This window comes from Rhipicephalus sanguineus, unplaced genomic scaffold (genome assembly GCF_013339695.2).
Source record: "Rhipicephalus sanguineus isolate Rsan-2018 unplaced genomic scaffold, BIME_Rsan_1.4 Seq11762, whole genome shotgun sequence".
Lineage (NCBI taxonomy): Eukaryota > Metazoa > Arthropoda > Arachnida > Ixodida > Ixodidae > Rhipicephalus > Rhipicephalus sanguineus.
Window position 1 is genome coordinate 37,444 of NW_023614443.1, and position 20,782 is coordinate 58,225.

The 20,782-nt window shown below is 48.4% G+C and overlaps 1 protein-coding gene across 1 annotated transcript in view; it reads right to left on the bottom strand.

Moving 5' to 3' along the window:
• LOC119376325 (low-density lipoprotein receptor-related protein 6) overlaps nucleotides 1-19,391 on the bottom strand; it is a gene marked incomplete at its 3' end in the record, with an annotated part of 45,237 nt that extends 25,846 nt beyond the window's left edge. The window contains exon 1 of the mRNA XM_037646213.1: nucleotides 19,241-19,391. Within this exon, the coding sequence (XP_037502141.1) occupies nucleotides 19,241-19,391 (151 nt within the window). The remainder of the gene's footprint in view (nucleotides 1-19,240) is intronic.
• Nucleotides 19,392-20,782: the final 1,391 nt, after the last annotated feature.

A 20,782-nucleotide genomic window follows, 5' to 3' on the forward strand; every position in this document is an offset into this window, starting at 1 on the left:
GTTTACAAGCCGCAAACAACTGCCTGGCGAAACTTTCCTCGAATTTGTCACAGCCCTCAAGGAGAAAGCCCTCTCGTGCAAGTTTGGCGCCACTTACAACGACAGAGTACGGGACCAAATAATTCACAGGGTCGCCAATGCACATGTACGGGCCAAACTTCTCTCCTACGAGGAAGCCCTTACGCTGCAAAAGGCAGAAGTTGGATGCGACTCGGAGGCGCTCAACAAAGCCAACGAGGCGTTTGGAGAAAACGAGCGGCTACTCGGCTTGCACTCCGGTGACAGCGGCAGCATCCAGTGCGTCGCAGCGGCTCAAAATGGCGGGTCGGCTGCTTCGCTGGCCCGCATGTGACTCAACATGGTGGTGGCTTCCTCCCCAAGTTAGGCAGCCGCACCCAAGATGGCTGCGCGGGCTCGACGGTGGGTGTACAAGACTGGGTTCTGCTGCCAGCCAGTAAAAAAAAAGAGAGAGAGAGAGAGGATGACCTTATTTATAGGTCTGGCGGTCCCATGCCACCAATTTCCGACAGGGTGGGCGCCTCCCAAGCGACTATGAACTCCGTTCTGCCAAGCACCAGGCCAGAAGTGCGCTTGTACCTATTTTACTGGTAGATACCCAGCAGCAGCAATTCTCTGCCTCCCACAGCAGTGGCGGATGCTCAACTGTAGTGGGTTAAGGTGCGCCCAGGGGCCTTTACAGAACCTTATAAGGCCACCTTTCGAGATGAGTACCCATTGACAACCGAGCGCCAGGTAGGTGTACTCCTCTACCCCTTTGGAAAAACCGGTGGGTTCTCGGTCGGCACTGAGAATCGAATCCGGTACCCCCACATTGGAAGCGGATGCTCAACCATGTAGCCACCACTGCGGTAAAAGGTTATGGCCCGCCAAACAGATTCCCTCCAGTTGTACAAGTTAAACAGGAGCAGGGCACCTTCCCAGGAGAGAGCGAAGCCCCACCTGTACCCATTTACGTTGGGTCATCGTCGGCCTTCCACCTAAGTGGAATCCCTTCCATGTGCGGTGGCCCCACACTGGCATGTGCTCGAAAGGGCGGGGATGCACAACCTCCGAATGTCCCTTCGTGCAAAGACAACTCTGCCCAGATGCAACAGCATCTTTGAGGTTACGTCCAAGGGACGCAAGCTCTACGCACATCTTTAAAGTGGCTGCATTGGCCACCGGCCCTCACAGTGAAGGACCTCTCACGTTAGTGACGGTGTTGTCCCGGGCCAACACCATTGCCACGTTGTGGTGCTACTTCCAAGCCCGAAGGCCCGGTTTCACTTTCTCGCCCACTTAGCCATTGCGGAGCAATGTTGCCCGTGGCGCCCACGTGGAGGAGGGGCAAGGGTGGGCACAGCCAGCGCTTCCTTAAAACCGGTGCGGATTACACGGGAACACCACCTCCCGCAGCGAAATCGCCTGTGTCCTGTGGACCTCCCACACCACAGTGTCCTGCAAAAGCTCAACATGTACTAGTGGCCAATTCACCAGCAAAGCCTCCAAAGCTGGATTACAGGGGCCCGCAAGTTCCCACGGCTTGAAGTGGGCTACCACAACCCAGGCCCAGAGATGACCTTCGCCTCATGGACACAAGCCTACCATCTGCACTGTGGTGGCTGACTCGGCCTCCAAGGCTTGGATTACAGGGAGTCGCGACCTCCCCGGCTGCAGGCCTCCAGGCAGTCTTCCCCCGAGTACCCACGCATAGGTTACACCTTACCCATTTGACGTGCGCCGCTTCCTAGTAGACTGGATTACAGAAGGGCGCAACATCTTCCAGCATTTGTGCAACATCTCCGAGACCGATGCACACGGCCTCCATTAGGCTGGATTACAGGGGGCCGCCACACCCTCCAGTTTCAGCGTTCACGACGCTGGTGTCTCACCTAACCTGGTACACGGCCAAATACAGGGCCAACCGGGATGCCGAATGGGACAAGTCCCACTGGTGGAGATCCACCTGTGACTGGACCAACCACCAGGGCTCCGCATGGATTACAGGAGCACGCACCTCCTACCCACGTCATTGTTGGTGGGTACCGGAGCCACTCCATCATTGATGACAAAGAGGGACTTCGACACGCTTTTCACTTTGAAGCATCGCCTGCCGCAAGCGTCAGTTCACTTGAAAAATTTTTCGAAGCACCGCATACCGGTCCTGGGCTATTTCCGCACGAACTTGCAGCACCAGGGCAAGCGGGCCTTTGTCACCTTCTACGTGACAGCACACGGCACTTCACTGCTGGGGCTGGACGCCATCCAGCAATTGGGACTCCTGTAGAGGCGCAACGTTAACGTGCGTCTTGCTACACCCATTTCCTCGCAGCTTCCTGCAGGTGTACCTCTGGGATTCGAGCACATGCCTGGCGGAGCCCTGGGACGTGTCGAGGACTACGTCCATCGGGCCAAGAGGTAGCAGCACATCGTGCCAGTGTTCGCCAAGCTGCGTCAGCTGCCTCTGGCGCTACGGCAGCAAGACGCCAGCAAGCTGCGCCGGCTCCAGGATGACGACGTCATCATCGACGGCCGCGGTCGACGGCTGCATTCAGCATTGCACATCAGCAACCCAAAAAGTTTTTCGCCTGGGACTGATAGGAATAGGTCTTCAGAGTCGGCTCATGGCAGCCACAATCCACCAAGTTCTTCCGGGAGAGATGGGGACGGGTCTTCAATGTCGGCTCTCGACAGCCGCAACACGCAAAGTCTTCCTGCAGGGCCTGGGTCACATCGCCCACAGCGGACACGTAAGCCCCCAGCCCACTTGAAGGACTACATCACAGACTAAAGCAGTCAGCGTCTTCTGGGGCTATACTGCCTTAGAGGCCCGCAGCATGGACGCAGAGGTCTAGTGAGCGTACGTGAATGTTCAGTGAATAGTGCAAGCTGGCACTTGTGTTTGGTGTTGGCGAACCGGATCTTCTTTTCTGTATCCTAGGTTGTGTTTGTGTGCTCCTAGGATTGAACTTCCGAGTTATGCAGGTTTCATTCCCTCAACAGGAACTCGAATGTGAAATTTTTTTTTCCTTTGTTGAGTGTTTGCAGATGTGCAACATAGCAATCATAAGGTAATTCATATGGCGTGAGCAGTACTGTTACTCTTAGCCCATCTAAATGCAGCCTGGGCTGCCTTCTGCCTTAGCCAATTGTCCGCCGCAATGTATAATGTATGACAGGCATAAATAGTTCACACATTTCAAGGTTTGTTCAAAGAATGTATAAGGATGCAATTCCTCCCAGGGCGGGACGATGTTGTGTCGTGCGACCCCTGGTGACATGCGAAAACACCAGTGCTGTAAGCGTCTCTGTTCATGCCACTGGGTGGAGCTTGGCCTCCCCCATGCTTCTTTGCTGCCACCAACCCGGCGTGGCCATGGTCATGTGACCCGTGCCTCGCTGACCAATAGCCCTTCTTCCCCTCCATAAAACCACCTGCAATAAATGCAGGAGAACAGCCTCCCGTCAGTCTCGCCCAAGCTCGGTCTAAGAGTCATCACTCTACGCGCCCTCCCGTAGCTCGGCCCTCCGCCGACCTGCCGCGGGGTTACGCCGCGCTCCTGCCTACTCAACACATGGCGTCAATACATCGTGCACCTAGAAACCTCAGTGCATTGACGCTTACCATAAATGCACACGTATGGCACAGCAAGCGTAGCGTTGCTCTAAGTATACTGCACGCTTTTATTAGGCGACAAGCCAAACGCGCCTCCATCCACTGCCAGGACCGCTAGAGCATTGAGGAGTGCGCATCTCTTGCAGAAAGCTAAACACTGCGGCGTGGTTGCAGCTGCCACTGATACTGAATTGAATCACATCGGCTGTAACAACGGCTGGGGCGCTAGTGACGCCATTAAGAAATGCAGCAGCACAAGCGCACAAGATGGCGACCATGACGTACTTCCGCTCACGAAGCGCTGTCCGCCAAACATTAGTTTCTGTTCCAGAACCATGTTGTGGTGCAGCAATGGCACAATTAGGCAAAAAAGACCCTTTTGGAGCAGTGTGGAGCAGTAATTTCCAGTCGATGCAGATTGGTGCAATTTGCACAGGTTTCCCACCACCGACTTATCGCTTTCATAGCTTGACTTTGAGAAGGCAGCTTACTATAAAGCTGTACACAGGCAATGTCATAATTAGACACTGCACAAAAAATTTTGAGAAGACAGCGCACACACATGCTGCAAGAAAATTCCCATGTGCTGCGAGCATTGGTTGCTTTCTTGTTCAAAGTTCATGCTGTGGCGCAAAAATTTAAAGAAGTTTGGCACCAATGCAGAAAGTCCAATACTAGCTTTCATTTGAATGTCCATATGCAGTAAACTCCCTCCCGTTAAGACAAACTTGGTTAAGATGAATTCTCACTCATGGGAAAAAACCTGGGCATGGTTGTTTGGTTTCCCATAGACTCAATGCGAGAAAAATCCTCTCAAGACGAACTGCCTAAGAGGTACACTCCTGTTCACATGAACCTTCACAGTGACCGCCAACACTGGCCATTCTGCGCAGCAAACATTGCACTCTTGAGGGCATTGAGGTGACCAAGAGAAGCAAAAAACAAAGCACTTTCTGGTGCAAACACGCGTAGCAAATAGGGAGGGAGTGAGATAAGTAAAAAAGAAAGGATAAAACCAGAGGTGCTGCTTTTATCAGCAAAAGAAAGCAAGAAGTAAGGGGACCCCCAAGCTATTGTCCCTTTGTATTCTCACGGCGTTCTACTGTTCTCCAGCTGGAGTATAAAGGAGTATAGAAGAACACAAGAGCTTGGGGCCCTTACGGTGACAGAGAGGCAAAATGCAAGAGGAATGCAGTGGTGATTCAACCAGTTTAGGTTTCGGAGCAATCTTTGGAGCAAGAAAAAAGACCGTTTAGAGCAGGTTTGGATCAGGCAAACTCATGTTTGGGACTTGGAGCAGTGCAACAGTACGTGTGTAAGATTTTAGTGCACAAACAGGAAATGGTGCCCCAATGTAAACAAGGAGACGAGACCAACAGTCAGAGAGCAGCCATAGCAGCCAAGAGGCTGTTCCCATGGTCAGTGCTGTCTTGCCTCAACATACTAGGTGTGCACTGCAGTGAAGCATTAGTGACAAGGTGAGCATGGCATACAGTAGACTCTCGATAATTCAAACTCTGATAATTCAAACTTTCGGTTAATTCAAACAAATCTTAAATTTTTGGTTGGCCCACTATGTTTTCAATGTATTTTAAAGCTGCTTAATTCAAACTGCCTCACTGCACAAATTCGGTTAATTCAAACTTTTTGCTTTTCCATGTCTGGAAATATCTGCTGCCTTTGTTGCTTCTAGCTGAACATTCACGTTTTTCTGTTACTAACCGGTGCAAATAAAGCTGACTGCCTGCCTACAAAATGGCCAAACTAGCCGAACCTTGCGCACCAATAATCTCCTGCTGACCGAGGGAAAAAAAACTGTACGGTCTGGCCTTGATCTATCGCATGCCAAACGTTTCTTAAAGTCACTTTCTCTGCGACATGCCATGCGAGAAGGTGTCCTAAGAATTAGAAGGCGCTAGCAACTGTCGTGGGATGCAACACATTTCGTCCCTTAATTACACATCCGTGCGTCCCTTGTGTAATAACAAGTACCAGTATTACCGCTGATGTCTAAAAATTTTACTGGCAATCATGCAGAGCAGTCTATGATGTTGCTGCAGCACTGAGAAACAATAAACATTGCAGTGTTAGTTGGTGTGTTGCCCCGAGTCATATTTATGAGAACTTCTGATAATTCAAATAAAATCCTGAGGTCCCCTCAAGTATGAATTATCGAGAGTCTACTGTATATGGTTTCTGAGAGTGACAGGTACCAAAAGATCATTCGCTCCAGGTTTTCGAGAAGGCAAGGAGTGACCACCCCTATGAAGATAACACACACATATAGTTACGCCGATTATATAACGAGAAAAAGCACATAAGTGAAAACGGGGGATCGAAGGGCTTCCGTGGCAATGATGGAAAGGTTGTTGGTGTGTTTGGGCCTGGCAAAGAATACTTTAGGCCAAAAACGCTCCACTGCAAGGCAAACAGGCGGAATAATGCACTTTGGTGCACTTGGCACAAGCTACACTTGAATAAGTGCAGTAAGGCGCAGAGGGACAGGATTGTAGCAAACTGGTGCCAATGGCACAGTTGGACCGCCACTGGGAGTGGGGGAAAAATCTGTTTTGCTTAAGGAAAAAGCAATGAATGCGATAGCAACAAATTGTAATGTTATACGAAGAAGGCTAGCAGCTAACTCTTTCGGATGTGACCTCGCGTAACTCAACAAAACGCTGGTTTAAGAAACGTGGCCGCTCCAGGTACGGAAGCGGTATTCGTGCTGTGAGTTCTCTAAATGCGAAGTAAGCATTGAGAGCGCAGCAAGGTTACGAGCTGTCTCCGACGCCTGTCACATGCACCAGTGATCGTGCCCTTCTAGCAACACAACCTGGCCTTCCGAAAGACGGACGAGGTGTTTTCTCTCTGCTTGAGCAGCAATCGATGGCAGGCCTCGCACATGGGCTGATGCTATCACGTGTGCCCTCCACGCAACGGAGAAGGCCCGTTTGTGTCATCTCTTCTACAGCCACATTTGTTACCAACGCTCGCAAGCTTTTCTTCACGGGTAGAACCGAGGCGGGGGATGATGATGTCAATTTAGACTCGGTACGGAAAATGATGGCGACAGCAACAGCAAAAACTCACGGACAGTGTCCATATACAGTCAACTGCTGATTTTTCGGACGCCCGATTTTCCGGACACGCTCGAAAATTCGGACGCTTTCGCGGCACCGTCACCGGCCCCATAGACGTCAATGTATAGGAACGTTCGAAATTTTGGACACTGAAACTCTTCGACGTCTGATTTTTCAGACTATCTGCCCAAATTGCAGTTCCGAAAAGCATTAATTGAAGACCCCACCTCTGCCGCATCTACCATCTCGTAGGTTCGAACCAGCGCTTTCGCGAGTCGACCTGTTTGAGACGATAGCAGAGTCCGAAAGTCAGCTTTGCCGCGACGACAAAGTGTTATGGGGTGAAGCAGACCAGAAACTCAAAGGGGCCGCTATGCAAGGAGGCGTTACGGCGGCAGGTGGCAAACGCGCCAGTACGGCTTAGTCACTGACAGCCCTTATGATAAGCATCTTCAGTTAACTGCTCGGTAGTGCATGTGGCCTAGCACAGTTGCATGCGTATTGCACGCATTTAATAGGCGAGAACCCAAACGCGCCTCGTTGCCATTCATGCTGCCTCTTGGCGCGAGACCTCTAAGTGCGCCACACAGATGCATTGCCTTCACGAACGAAACCAGCTTGCCATTGGAGAAGAATGTGGTGAGGAATGGAGTGGGCATCACGAACCTTTTCATGACAAATGCGTGCGTACGGTACAGCAACAGTACGGTGACAGCGTCAGCTTAGTTGGCGATGCGCTGCACACAACTAGAAATAATAGGCTTCACAAGGTAGCAAATGCTGTGTATCGACGGAGATTCAGTGGTGTAGAAAAAAATTATGCGTGTGCGCATCATTTACGTGCGCACACGCATCGGGGAAAGCCGGACGAGTTGTCAGTTCTTCAGTTACAGTCTTTTTCTTCCGCGTCATCGTTTCCAAACGCTCCATGCAAAAGAGCCGTAATCTATTCCACGCTTTGCTGGTATCAGCGGCGTTCATCATGAGACGGAAATTTGCAAGCGGCGGTGGGCACGCAGTTAAGCGGGTTTGCGGCAGGTACTGAATGCATTTGCGAAAGCCTGGGCGCGCACTAAAATGCCTGATACTGGGAGGTATTAAAGTTAAAGCTGAAATTTGGGCTAGTTGGTCTTGACTTAAATGTATAATATAGCGGAACAAAACAAGGACAGAGAAAGAAGCACACAGGATGACCGCTAGACTTCAACTGAAAATTTTACTCTGGACACGTGACATATAAAGTGTAAAAAACAACATCTAAACTGATGGAAACGTCACCATTCTGCCTTCACGTCAAGCTGCACGTGCCAAGCTACGCGTCACGCATGCGCCCTTCCAAGAAGCCAATCTCCTTTTCGTTAGGGCAATTGAGGGCACACTCACACACCTATCTGCCTCCCTGTTTATATACATGGCCTCACAGATCTCACGTTGTATCTGGTCATGATCCCTTCCCAACACCCGAATTGCACCAAATGCTGGGGCGCACCCACACCGCTTACAATGATCGGCCAAGTGGCCCCCCGCGACAAGCGATGAAACCGCTGTTCGATGCTCTCTTAGCCGGTCATTCAAACAGCGCCCCGTCTGTCCCTTGTAACATTTTCCGCAGGACAAAGGGATACTGTAGACGACGAAAAAATGCGGAAAAGTTACATGGGACAGACGGGGCGCTGTTTGAATGACCGGCTAAGAGAGCATCGAACAGCGGTTTCATCGCTTGCCGCGAGGGGCCGCTTGGCGGATCATCGGAAGCGGTGTGGGTGCGCCCCAGCATTTGGTGCAACTCGGGTTGGGAAGGGTCATGACCAGATACGACGTGAGATCTGTGAGGCCATGTATATAAACAGGGAGGCAGATAGGTGTGTGAGTGTGCCCTCAATTGCCCTAACGAAAAAGGAGATTGGCTTCTTGGAAGGGCGCATGCGCGACGCGTAGCTTGGCACGTGCAGCTTGATGTGAAGGCAGAATGGTGACGTTTCCATCAGTTTAGGTGTTGTTTTTTACACTTTATATGTCACGTGTCCAGAGTAAAATTTTCAGTTGAAGTCTAGCGGTCGTCCTGTGTGCTTCTTTCTCTGTCCTTGTTTTGTTCCGCTATATTATGCATTTAAGGTATTAAAGCTATTTCGGACGCGGCTGTGGCGGTTTGACTGCGGAATAAAAAAAGCATGAATTCGTTTTTTCAGACTGCCCGATTTTTCGGACGATTTCGCGGTCCCTAAGGAGTCCGAAAAATCTAACATTGACTGTATTGGCAATAAAAAGCAAAACAAAAGCAATAATGGAGACAAGAAGTGCCCGCCAGTACGAAACCGAAACCATGTTCACAGTGTTGTCAGCAGCCTCCCGTCAGAGGGGTCAGATGCAATGTCATTGCTGTCATACAATGAGAGGACTGTGTGACTGAGCACATTTTGTGGTCATTTTTCATAGGAACTGTGTGAGTAGTATCTGTTCCCCGTAAGAAGCCAACGATGATGTGCTGCTCTCATTATGCAAGCCACGGTGTGGTCATTGGCTAGTCTGAACCTCGCGATAAGCGCTTCCTCCATCACTGCATATCACAGAAAGGTTGCGCCTGGCTCTCCATACGCCACCACGACATTCCCATTCACAACTTGTCAAACGAGCACCTCACCGCTGTTTACGGCACCTAGTTGTCAAACCAGCAATGGTGGATCAGCTGTTTCTTTCAGGCCTACAGACGAGCACTCCCTCGGTAGCGTCGGTAACCACGAACTGAGGTCCGCATACATCGCGAGTTTCGTTAGACCTGCCTTTATCATTCTTTTTCCCATTCCCAACCTTCCAATGTACCCATTGTACATGGAATCGGGAAGCTGAAACTTTGCTTTCGAAGCTTGCCGAAATAGTGGTGCTTGGCGGTGGGAAACCATGGAGTTTCCTACAATACTTACTAGAGGGAACTCTGGTGCTAGTGTCTCGGGGAGCTGCAACGCATGGCGCTTCAGCTAGCATGGGAATGATGGGTAGTACACGGATTTGTCTAAACTTTGTTCTTTCGGCTCCGTTTGGCTCCGCGTCGCCTGTATCCGCTCTGTCGCAACCAACCTTGAGCTGTCTTCAAATCGTACGTGCTGATTAAACACGGGCACACTACGTCTTCAGCTAAATCGCTTTGGTGGGGTATAGTGCAGATAAAAGTGAGCACAGACAAGATATTGAGGAGAACCACAAGGGCAGTTTCTTGCTACCGCTCCCCCACTTCGTTTTTACAACTTTCCCATGCTATCCGTACAGCAATTCGTGCAAAGCAACGTATGTATTTAATGCAAGATAGGCCTTCTTTAGCCTCATTCTTTGGTTTGCGCTTCACACTAGCATCATAACAATGCCGAGCTGTAACTTGATTCTTTTCGTGAATATTTTACCGTGAGAGTTTCACGAAAATTTCATTTCGTGAAAATTTATCTAATGATCGCACCCCAAGCCTCGATCAACATTTTTAGAAAGAAAGTGAAATCATTATGCGACTAAATAAGTATTTTCTGCATGAATACGCAAATCCTGTTCTTATTTTGCATAAGAACAGTGTAAAAGTTGCAATTCTTGTCATTTCATGAGTTTTACACAATGTGACCGTGGTGCAAGACTCCAGTGTCTTAATCCATCCGTAACATGCTCTGCACCCCTCCCTTGCCGTTATCGGCCCCGTCACCACCACCACGCACACGTGCAGATTTTTTCACCGGCATTATGGCTAGCAACTAGGCTTGTGCGAATATTCGAGCAGTTCGAATATTCGCACAAGGACCGAGTTGATTGGCAAAACATCGGAAAGGCCTTTGCCCTGCAGTGGGTGCAGTCAGGCTGATGATGATGACGAGTTTGAACTCTATTTTTAGCAAATTTCTTGTCCCCACGGAAGTAAAAGGTACCCTGAAACAGCTTTGACAATATTCATACCTGCGAACCTCGCAGCATGAAAATTCGGAGACCGAACAGGAGGTGGGGGGTTCTTTTTGCATAGCGGAAATTACTCAGACTGACATCAGAAAGGGGTAAGGATGTTTATTTTGAGCTGCTTGAACCAAACTTCTTTACTTGTGAAGGCACCTGCCAGTTGCGGACTTCGCAAGCCTCAAAAAGTTGTCCGAATACATCTGCTCAAAACAACGTCCGGTTTGGCGACTTTTCACGATGAAAAGGTCACCTAGAGTCTTGTTTGAAAGCGAAGACCGAAATTCGGTTTCGTCTTCTTAACCATGCTAAAATCCTCTCACATCAGCATTGCTGTGGAATGGCAAGATGCTGCAGCATCACCTTTGACACTTTACCAAATTTCACTTCTCCATCGACACTAGTGATTCTCCCACTTAATCTGACCACTGAACATCAATCCTCTCTTCATTTAGAATGTCCTCAGAAATACCGTGTGCCTGCAGTTCTGCAAATTCCACTTCAAGAGCATCGAAGGCTTCTACTCTTGACTGATTCTTCCCCTGGGGCAGAATTTGCGAGAAGGACTCAATGAAGAAGCGAAGGCTTGTGAAAGATGAGTCGTTTAAAAACTTCAAATTAGCGACTTCCACTTTATTCAAGGTTTCATTCTTCAGTGGAAATTTGTGCCGTATATAGTCACGTGACAGTAAAGTACTTCCGAACAGTAGGAAAAAAAAACTCCTGCTTCTCACTGGCACGCAGTCCTTCCACAACAGACAATGTGCGGTCCGAAGACAAGATCTTCGTTGGCTTTTTCGTTCTTTAGATCTGAAGGGAACCTCCAGGCAAAGAGCAGGCTTTAATGGCAGGGGGATTGACAAACATAGCCAAAAGGTCCCTTAGGAACTGCATCAGAGGGACTGGAGCAGATGAACTTGAGCTGCCTGTGACTGAAGTGGGGCGTTGACTTTGTCAAACACAGGGATGGCACCTTCAAGGAAAGGCCATAAGCGAAGTTTCCATCAGAGGTCAGGACGAGTCAAGCTGGCACGTCCGGTACTCTCAGATGAAAGCTTCACTTTCTTTGCCGGGGTTGCATCCATCTTGCTCCTTCCGTTTTTGCTGATCTCGATGGACTTTGTCGCGCACATCTGCCAGAGCTGCAGCTGTCTTGGGGATCTGGTATGACCCCAGAAAGTTTGGGCACTGCTGGCTTTTCGGCTTTGTCTCATTCAAAAACAAGCTGACAAGGGCTGCCACTGCTCCAGCAATCTGGTCAGACACTTTCCCAGCGATAGCCACCATACTAAAAAAGACAGGGCGTGCAAACAAGGACACATAAAGAAGTCAGGACACCACAAACGCCGACTAACAACGCACAACGGCTGAAAAGAAAGAAGGCACGAAAACTTATCTGCGCATGCCCATGCAACAGGCGAACCTATCAATCCGGCACGCGTGGCGGTCTACGTGGAAGATAACTGTTAAGGCATTTGATTTCATCTTTATGCAAGTTAATTGACGGTTGGCTCACGATGCGCTACCACTATTCTCGATATGCCATGCTTCAATCATCAGGCGCGTTTCTTCATTCTATGACGGTACAACATTGCGCATTCATCGAATTTTGGCGTGCACTTACAATCTCGACAATGCAAAGATAGATTAGAAGGTGAGCCCTGTTAGCGATCTCTTATGTTCCAACAATCTCTGGTTAATGCATCGGCCCGTTTGTCCTACGCAGAAGCGGCCGCAGCTGAAAGGGACCTTATACACCACACTCGTACGGCAATCAGTGAATTTGTTGGTGTGTTTTACGAAACAAATATCGGTCCGCTTCTTTTCTTTTACTGGCTCAATCTTGCTCTGCACAGCGGCACAAATCTTACCTAGCTCATTGGCAGCCGTGAAAACAACATTAACGCCGTATCTACTTCCTACTTTCTTTAGCCTAAGATGCAATGAATGTACGGAATACCTACGACACGTTTCTCCTATCGCTTTCTGAAACCATGCTCGGACTTAACACAATAGACTTCTTTAAACGTTTCAGCGACCGTGGCACTGCATCACGAGGATACCCTACATCTAAAAGAGCGTAACCTGCGCGTTAAAGCTATCACTCAATTTGTGCTCACACGACTTGGTGAGGGTGATTTAAGGCAAGACATGGCGATGCCGTTTTTTACAACCTTCGAGTGCTTCGACAAAAAATTAACAGCGGTTTCGAAGATCTAGGAGAATACTGCCAGCACACGTGGTTCTTCTGGAACGTTAAGGAAATGTCTAGAAATTGCATTTTATTATTCTGAGGCACCTCTTTAGTAAAGCTCAGCCCACTCCATTTAATTCAAATTTTTCGCTCACGGAAGTTACCACGTTTTCAAAGTCCTCACCACTACAAAAGATCAAGTAATCGTCCACATAACGAAAAACCTTAATAACCGAATTACCTAAGACGCCTTCCAAAAGATTGTCAATCTTGCTAAGGTATAAATCCTAGAACCGGAGCAACCTTAGAAACCAATACATATCCCTGATTTCTGCACATAAACGCCTTCCTTCCACCTACAAGCGTCGACTTGAAATACATGGAAAGGATTTCTAGAAATGCCCCGGTAGAAACACCCCTTTATCGGTGAAACCGTCTGGTGCTCTTGTTCGTTAATACATTCATTAACACAATTTAACAAGTCCTCATGCGGCAAAGAATAATACAGGTCTTCAATATCCATACTAAAAGCTTACAACAGCCGGGGTTCTCCTCTGAGAGGAACTGAACTAGCGCTGAGAATTACGCACGGAAAGGGTCTGAAAAACTCAAAGAGGTTAAGCAGTTCTGCAAATAACTAGATACAGCGACTTGCCAGGTGCCTTGCTCTGAAACGATTGCTCGAAAGGGGATCTCGTTCTTATGTTTTTGGCTGAAAAAAACAATTCTAAAGTAAGTGATTTAGCCTTCTTGACATTACAAGCTATTCTCTCAAGTTATGTCTTAACAAAAGGTCGACAGCACGTTGCCTAACTACCGATGGCTTATAATACGATGGTGTATAAGGTCCCTTTCAGCTGCGGCTGCTTCCACGTAGGAAACGGGCCGATGCATTAACCAAAGATTGTTGGAACATAAGAGATCGCTAACAGGAGGCTCACCTTCTAATCTCTTTGCATTGTCGAGATTGTAAGTGCACGCCAAAATTCGATGAATGCGCAGTGTTGTACGTCATAGAAATGAAGAGAAACGCCCTGATGATTGAAGCATGGCATATCGAGAATTGCAGAAGTGTTGAAAGGCGGGCAAGTTGGTATAGGTTCATACTGAAATATGGCAGCGCAAACTAACGGGACACAGAAGGGGAACACAAGCAGGCGCAGACTGAAACTCGGATTTATTCACAGAAGATAATATATACCAGGAAAACATGAAGGGAAAGGGAAATACATGAGGGAGGATCCACCATAATCAGGTGTCGCCATAAACGAAATTTCACAATCTAAAAGCGATATAGAAGGTGAGCTGACACAACTATCGATATTCTTTTTAATGACTTTAAATGTTTTTAAATGCTTTTAATGTTTTTAAAACTAGGGAGATTGCGGAAGCCTTTTTCATTAAAAAGAATATCGATAGTTGTGTCAGCTCACCTTCTATATCGCTTTTAGATTGGAAATCTCGTTTATGGACGACACCTGATTATGGTGGATCCTTCCCTCATTACCTTCCCTTCAGGTTTTCCTGGTATATACTATCTTCTGTGAATAAATCCGAGTTCAGTCTGCGCCTGCTTGTGTTCCCCTTCTGTGTCCCGTTAGTTTGCGCTGCCAAATTTCAGTAGAATATCGTGAATAGTGTAGCGCATGCGTGAGCCACCGTCTTAACTTGCATAAAGATGAAATCAATGCTTAACAGTTATCTTCCACGTAGACCGCCACGCGTGCCGGATTGATAGGTTCGCCTGTTGGCATGGGCATGCGCAGATAAGTTTTCGTGCCTTCTTTCTTTTCAGCCGTTGTGCGTCTCTTCAGTTGTTAGTCGGCGTTTGTGGTGTCCTGATTCTTTCTGTGTCCTTGTTGCACGCCCTGTCTTTTTAGAATGAATACTTACCAACTAGCTCAGCTCTGTTATTCTAAGATAGCCACCATGGCACGTGTTTCAAAATCTTCCGCACCTCCGTGTTGTGCATCCCTTGAAATTCAACAAGGCTGTCTTTTCGGTTGGCGCTTCTGAGGTAGCAGAAGATGTCCGCGAGCACCTCGTCGAATTTGGCAGGTAAGCACGTGGCTTCTTTCTCGGCCGCAAGAATATGAGGCGACACGGGCAGCCAACGACTATCAATTTTCTTGGGCTTCTTTTAGACAGCTGCCACGCGTTTTTTTGCCAATCATCATATTGGATTGTCGGCAGAATGTGATGCAGTTCTCAATCAGGATACCACGCGATTTGAGCGCATCCAGAACGAGGTTTCCAATCTTTCGGCGGTGGTCTCTCGGTTCCTGCAAACAAAGCAGCCGATTTCCACGTTTTGCGATTCACTCGACGCAGTACGTCGCCACGATTGGGTACATTTGCGGCCGCTGTCGTCGCTTCGTCCACTGTGCGATTGCGAAAGCAGGGGTTTCAGAGCCTCCGTCATTGTGTTTCCGGTATGTGCAGCCATTCTCTGACGATGGCAGTGTTTTCGTACGTCCGCACCCGTACGCTTCGCATCCTCACACTTCGGTAACATTTTCCAAACAACGGCCCGCATGATCACTAACGCTTAGCGGCAAGTTGTGGTTCCACAAGAAATCCGGGAATAGGCATTCTGCGCAGATCGCACTGGCTTCGCAGCTCTTTTGGAAAAAGCTGCCGATGTTGCCTACCCTTCCACAGCTACGAAACGTTACCGTAAAAAACCAGAATATAGGTGGACCGTAATAGGTTGAAACCCCACTTTTTAACTACTGAAAATCGAAAAAACGTAATAGAAAACCAAAGTATCAGAAAGCACGCGCCTTTACGTGTAAAAATCAAATTGCACAGGAAAATGCCATTTATTTATACGTAAGTTCCACGTGGCAGAAAGCCAGAAGTGGGCTCAAGCATTATTTTTTCGTAAAACGTCACAACCGTCTTGACAGCATTATTTGGACACCTAGAGGTCACTGGTAGCAATGACCCGAGCGCGGCTCCGGTGAACTGTGCAGCCTTCGTTTCCACCTCTAGATACGATACAGTATGGCACCAAAAACAAGCGTTGATGCGGGGTGTCGTCATGTGATCCGCAGCATGAACGCTTTGTGGTGAACTCGATCTGCCCGCTGATCATAGCCATACGTGCCGCTGCCGGCACGCAGGAAGCAACAAAGAAACAGTATCCAGCGAGACTGGAAGAGGAGAACACCGTGCAAAGATAAACAGTTATTGTTTGTGACTCACTGCTCCCACTCGCGTTCAAGTGGCTAGCATCCAACCACCTTTCCACACTGAGAAGATTTCTTCGTGCCTTCCCAGAATAAATCAATGTGTTCTTGAATGCTACGGTGAATTGTCGTCGGCCACCGGTCAAAACAAGAAAGAAAACACCTCGGAGCCCAAATAGATTCACAAGACAACAACAAAACGCAAAATTAGATCGCCCACGGCACACCGCTGGCGGTAAACAAAGCGCTGCCGATGATTGCGATGGCGATGGAGGTGGTTGATTTCAGTTGCCCATAGTGGCCAGACTTGAAAGTTTTTCTGCCTATGACCGGTACATAAGACAGGGGTCGACTTTTTAGGGCTGTTTTCTGAAAAAAATTCGACCTATATTCCGGTGGTAGTTGTGATGCTTCTGTGAGGCGATGTGCACCTTTATATCGGCCTTCCCGCCGTGCGACACGCTTACATCACAGGCACACAATCCATACTTGTCACCTTTCCACCAAGTAACAAAGCACGGAAACTCAGCTGTGTACAGTTCAGAAACACCTGAAAGTACTTCTTTGATTTTGACGGTGCCGTCGACCTTCTAACTGAACTCTGGAAACACGCAACCCCCCCAACCACGGCAGACGGCGTACACGTAGCGTACAAAATGCGGGGCCAAGACGGAGATGCAAAAGTTCTGGCTAGGCTCAACGGAAACGATTGCGGCAAGTGAACTAAACGGTGGCCGGAGCGGCAAGATTGTGACACGCGGCGCTGTCGGCGCTGTTTCTCTCCCAAGCGCGCCGATATCGACAGTGCAAAGCACATTGGGGGCCGCTTACCGCCGGTCTGCCGGCCACCCCTCCTTTGGAAAATAGAATGCGCTCGACAGTCTCGCCGCCGCCTCGTTATAGGAACTCATGAACATACAGCGCCGCGGCTCTGGCCGCCGTTCACTTTTGGCAATCTTTTTCGTTGAGACTGTACCTTTTTCCTCGCCTTCTTTCGGTACGGTGGCGAGTGCTTCTCGCGGCCAGCCTTCGCTCAGGTGTGCAGTGCCTAGAATGTACTCAGCGGTACTCTACGATATGGTTACAATGAAATGTGTGTGAAATCTAGAAGTGTGGTGGCAAGTGCTCTTCCGCAGCACTGCCACTGCCGCAGCAGGAAAGGCCGACGTACACACGATTTTAAAAAAAGAGAGAAAAAAAACCACCTCTGCTGTGGTGGCCACTTTTCGGGAGATTAGGTCCAAATCGGGGTCACGAGTTGGCAGGTATGAATACTGCACAGACGCATTGAGCCGGTAAAGCAAGTCCTAAGAATCATTTGCAGACCAATTTAAGCTCTCTGCATAAAGTGTGTAATATGTTACAAGACTTGAAACATGCAAATTGCTACAGATCACCGTGGCTCAGCCGAACGAGTTTTAATTTCCCGCTTTCATTCTACGTAAAATTGTTCCATTATACGCAGCACAGGTGACCGATCCGATTGGATCTGTCCAGTCACCCCTTTTTAATCACCCCTTCTAAAACTAACAACTGCAAAACGTTGCATTGATTCAGCAGAGAACCGCAGCTTTGATTGTCCGCAGCCACTACCGACGAGGCAGCTAGCGCTCATTAGGCCTAGCGCGCGGGTCGCGACTTGGCATGCCATCACGGGAAGCTTGCCTCAGACAACACGGATATTGGGTGTAGCAGAGATCACACTCACGAGCTATAAGGTGTCAGCATGCACGAAACAAAGCTTCAGTTCGCGGTCTGGAGAACAGCCACAGCAACTATCCTCAAAAAGTCTTCCAAGCTTGTAAGTCCCCTGTTTGTGGCAAAGGCAAAGGTTCAATCGCATCTTAAAGTGTTCACTTGCGGGGGAATCAACGTCACATGCGCAATATCTGTGTTCTACGACAGCGCAACTATTTTCCTGACAGAAAACCGACGCGCACCGATGTGGACGCGGGCGCCTGTTCGAGTGAAACGTGCACACCACAAGCGCCGGAGCAAAAGGGGGCAAAGGCTTCTCCGTTGCCTAGGCAGCCGCTCCCCCTCCTCACCCATGCACTCGCGCGTTTTCTTCCCTTTTTCTCCGCTCGTTCGTTCCACGCCCCTTCCTCCTCCGTAACGCCGTGGTTGCTCTCTCCCAAGCCGGTCCACCTCTACTGAGAAGCGCGCTCCCACCCTCGCTTCTCTGACAATTTTGCAGAAGCTGCATTATAACCCGTCTCGTCTTTCATCTCGAGGGGGGGGGGGGATGCACAATAAGTATACATGGAGTTCTATGGTAAAGTAAACAGAAGTCAGAAAAAACCGCATTATAGCCAGTCTTGCACTGTATGCAGTTATGTTATAAATGGCTGAATAATTCAGGTTGTCACCTTGCTTTTAATGCAATTTCAGACCGCAGCTCTTTTGTTTCTGTGGCACGTGACGGCTATCGACATTGCACATTTGTCAAACAGCGTGGAAAACAAGTGGTTCTGTGAACATGATAGCATCGGCATTGCACTGCTTGGGCAACAGCCGAGGTTTTGATGACAAGCTGCAGCGACAGAACAGGCACGACAGCTTCGCTTATACCGTACTGCCTCGGTGAGTTTGGCCTGCATTTCTTTCGGGTTCTCGTGTGACGTTCAGCCAACGTGAATACCTCTCTGCCAGCGCAGCATCAGGCTGCGGTCTCCGAATCTTAGGCTCAAGAAAATTGGCTTTTTCACTTTGTCGAAATTAATTTTTTACTGGCATAGAGTTCAAACACTCTTACCGGCACTTCGTGCGCACAAAACAGAAGCTTTGCGAATATACTTCACTTAAAAGGTTGAATTTCATATTCACAATTCAACAATTTAACGGTTTCAATATAACGAAATTGCCAATTTTATCGACTTTGTTATATAGAAGTTTAACTGTAACGAACTTCCTGACTGCTGATATGCGTAACGTATTTTGACTTATTTTTGCTGTCTTGCATGGCTTTTTTTTTTTACTTTAAGAGCATCAGTTGTTAAGGTATTGTGTATTCGACTATACCTTGCGTACCCTTCCAAATAATATTTTTTTATTGTTTTTACTTAGGTGTGTCCCCCCCCCCCCTTCCCTTATGTATTACCCCAACAGGGGCCTTTAAGGTTTAATAAATGATTATGATGAAACGATGTGCCTAGCAAAGGATCGAGACTTGGCCTTGATAGCTCTGTAACACAGTGTAGGGCTCTACCACTATTGGAAAAGTGCAGGAACTCACGCTGGCAGGTGCGGTTATTGGGCCCCAGCAAATGGTGGGTGGGGCATGCGCACTGAAAGCCCCGCAGGCCCGGCACACCCAGGCACAGATGGGAGCATCCCCCGTTGTACACCGCACACTGGTTCCAGCCTGGGAAAAAAATGTTGTTCATTGTATAACTCTGTCTCCTGCCTGTACTTTATGTATGCTATAGTTGCATGGATCCATACTAGCATTCTGCTAAGGATTCAGATGTTGCTAACATGTTTTTGTTTCACTGTATTTCCTTTAATATAATAAAGTTCAAAGTTCAAACTCAGCCGGGATCAATAAGGTTGACCTTCTGAGAAATTGGGCAGCACAACAGCTTCCCTGCCATATACAGTAAAAACTCGTTATCGTGTACCTGCAGAGAGCATGGCATAACTATGCACTAAATGGTGCGCAGCAACCGCCAAGTGCAAATTTGAATCTCCTGATGCACACCACCACCCGCTCTCAACAAAAAATAAATCCAACACCACAGCAAATATTGCCCAAGGTACTAAAATGCAATCTTTCTGGCAAAGAACAGAAGCAGAAGAATTCTGGCTCTCTGACACGACCGTCCGATAGCGCATGGTAGGAATGCAAAGGAGAGTTTCGAAATTATTACAAGGTCTGGAACACACAGTGAGTGAGATAGCGACGCAGCGTATGTACGCGCATACTGGCTTTCTGCAATACACGTGTGCGCGTTAGTACAACGATTTACTGTGTGAAAACCAACACAGTTTCATTGAAACGTGGCAGTGCCATGTGGGGTCCCCTTCCCAGCTTGTGTGCAGCCTCCCACACCGTTACGGCTATCACTGCTGGGCGACTTGCCATACCATATGCGTGTCGTGCGAGTATTTTACGTACCCACATCACTTCAGACCACGTGCAGGCACAGCAATAAAAGGGCACATAAAATGCGCTTTTTGTCCTGTCTAATGTTTTTATTTTCATCTGCCAATTGAGGAGGCTCGTGGTATGTATCCATGATGCTCTTTCAGAGGCAGGCATGCTTGGCTTGTGGCCTAACAAAAGCGTGCAGCACACTTACAACAGCACTAAGCTTGCTGTACACATACGCAAGCATTAGTATGATAGTCGAGTGTTTAGTTTGTCTGTTCTTACGGTCCAACCAGCTCCCAGTTATCCCTGCCAAGCCACAGCGGAACGGCGCAAAACGTTTTTGTTTTGGTTGTGCATTTTCCTTCATAGCAGACTGTTTGCAGTTGCAGTGCCCTCTGCCCAACTTCAGGTAGTAGACAAAATAAAAGATCAATTTTTTCACTTTTACAAAGTAAACATACATATAACTCGCATGTTCATGAACTATTCAGACATGTTGTGCTACAGTTCATTTAAGTATTGTTTTGGAATGGCCGTCCATTGTGTTGGTGCCAGCTGTACCACCCTGGAAAGGCAGAAAAATAAACAACATGGGATCCCCCCGTGTATGATCGTGCACAGTACGCGTTGCCGATTCCTTTTCATTGACTGTAACCACTGACGCTGACCGCGCAGTCAGTCACC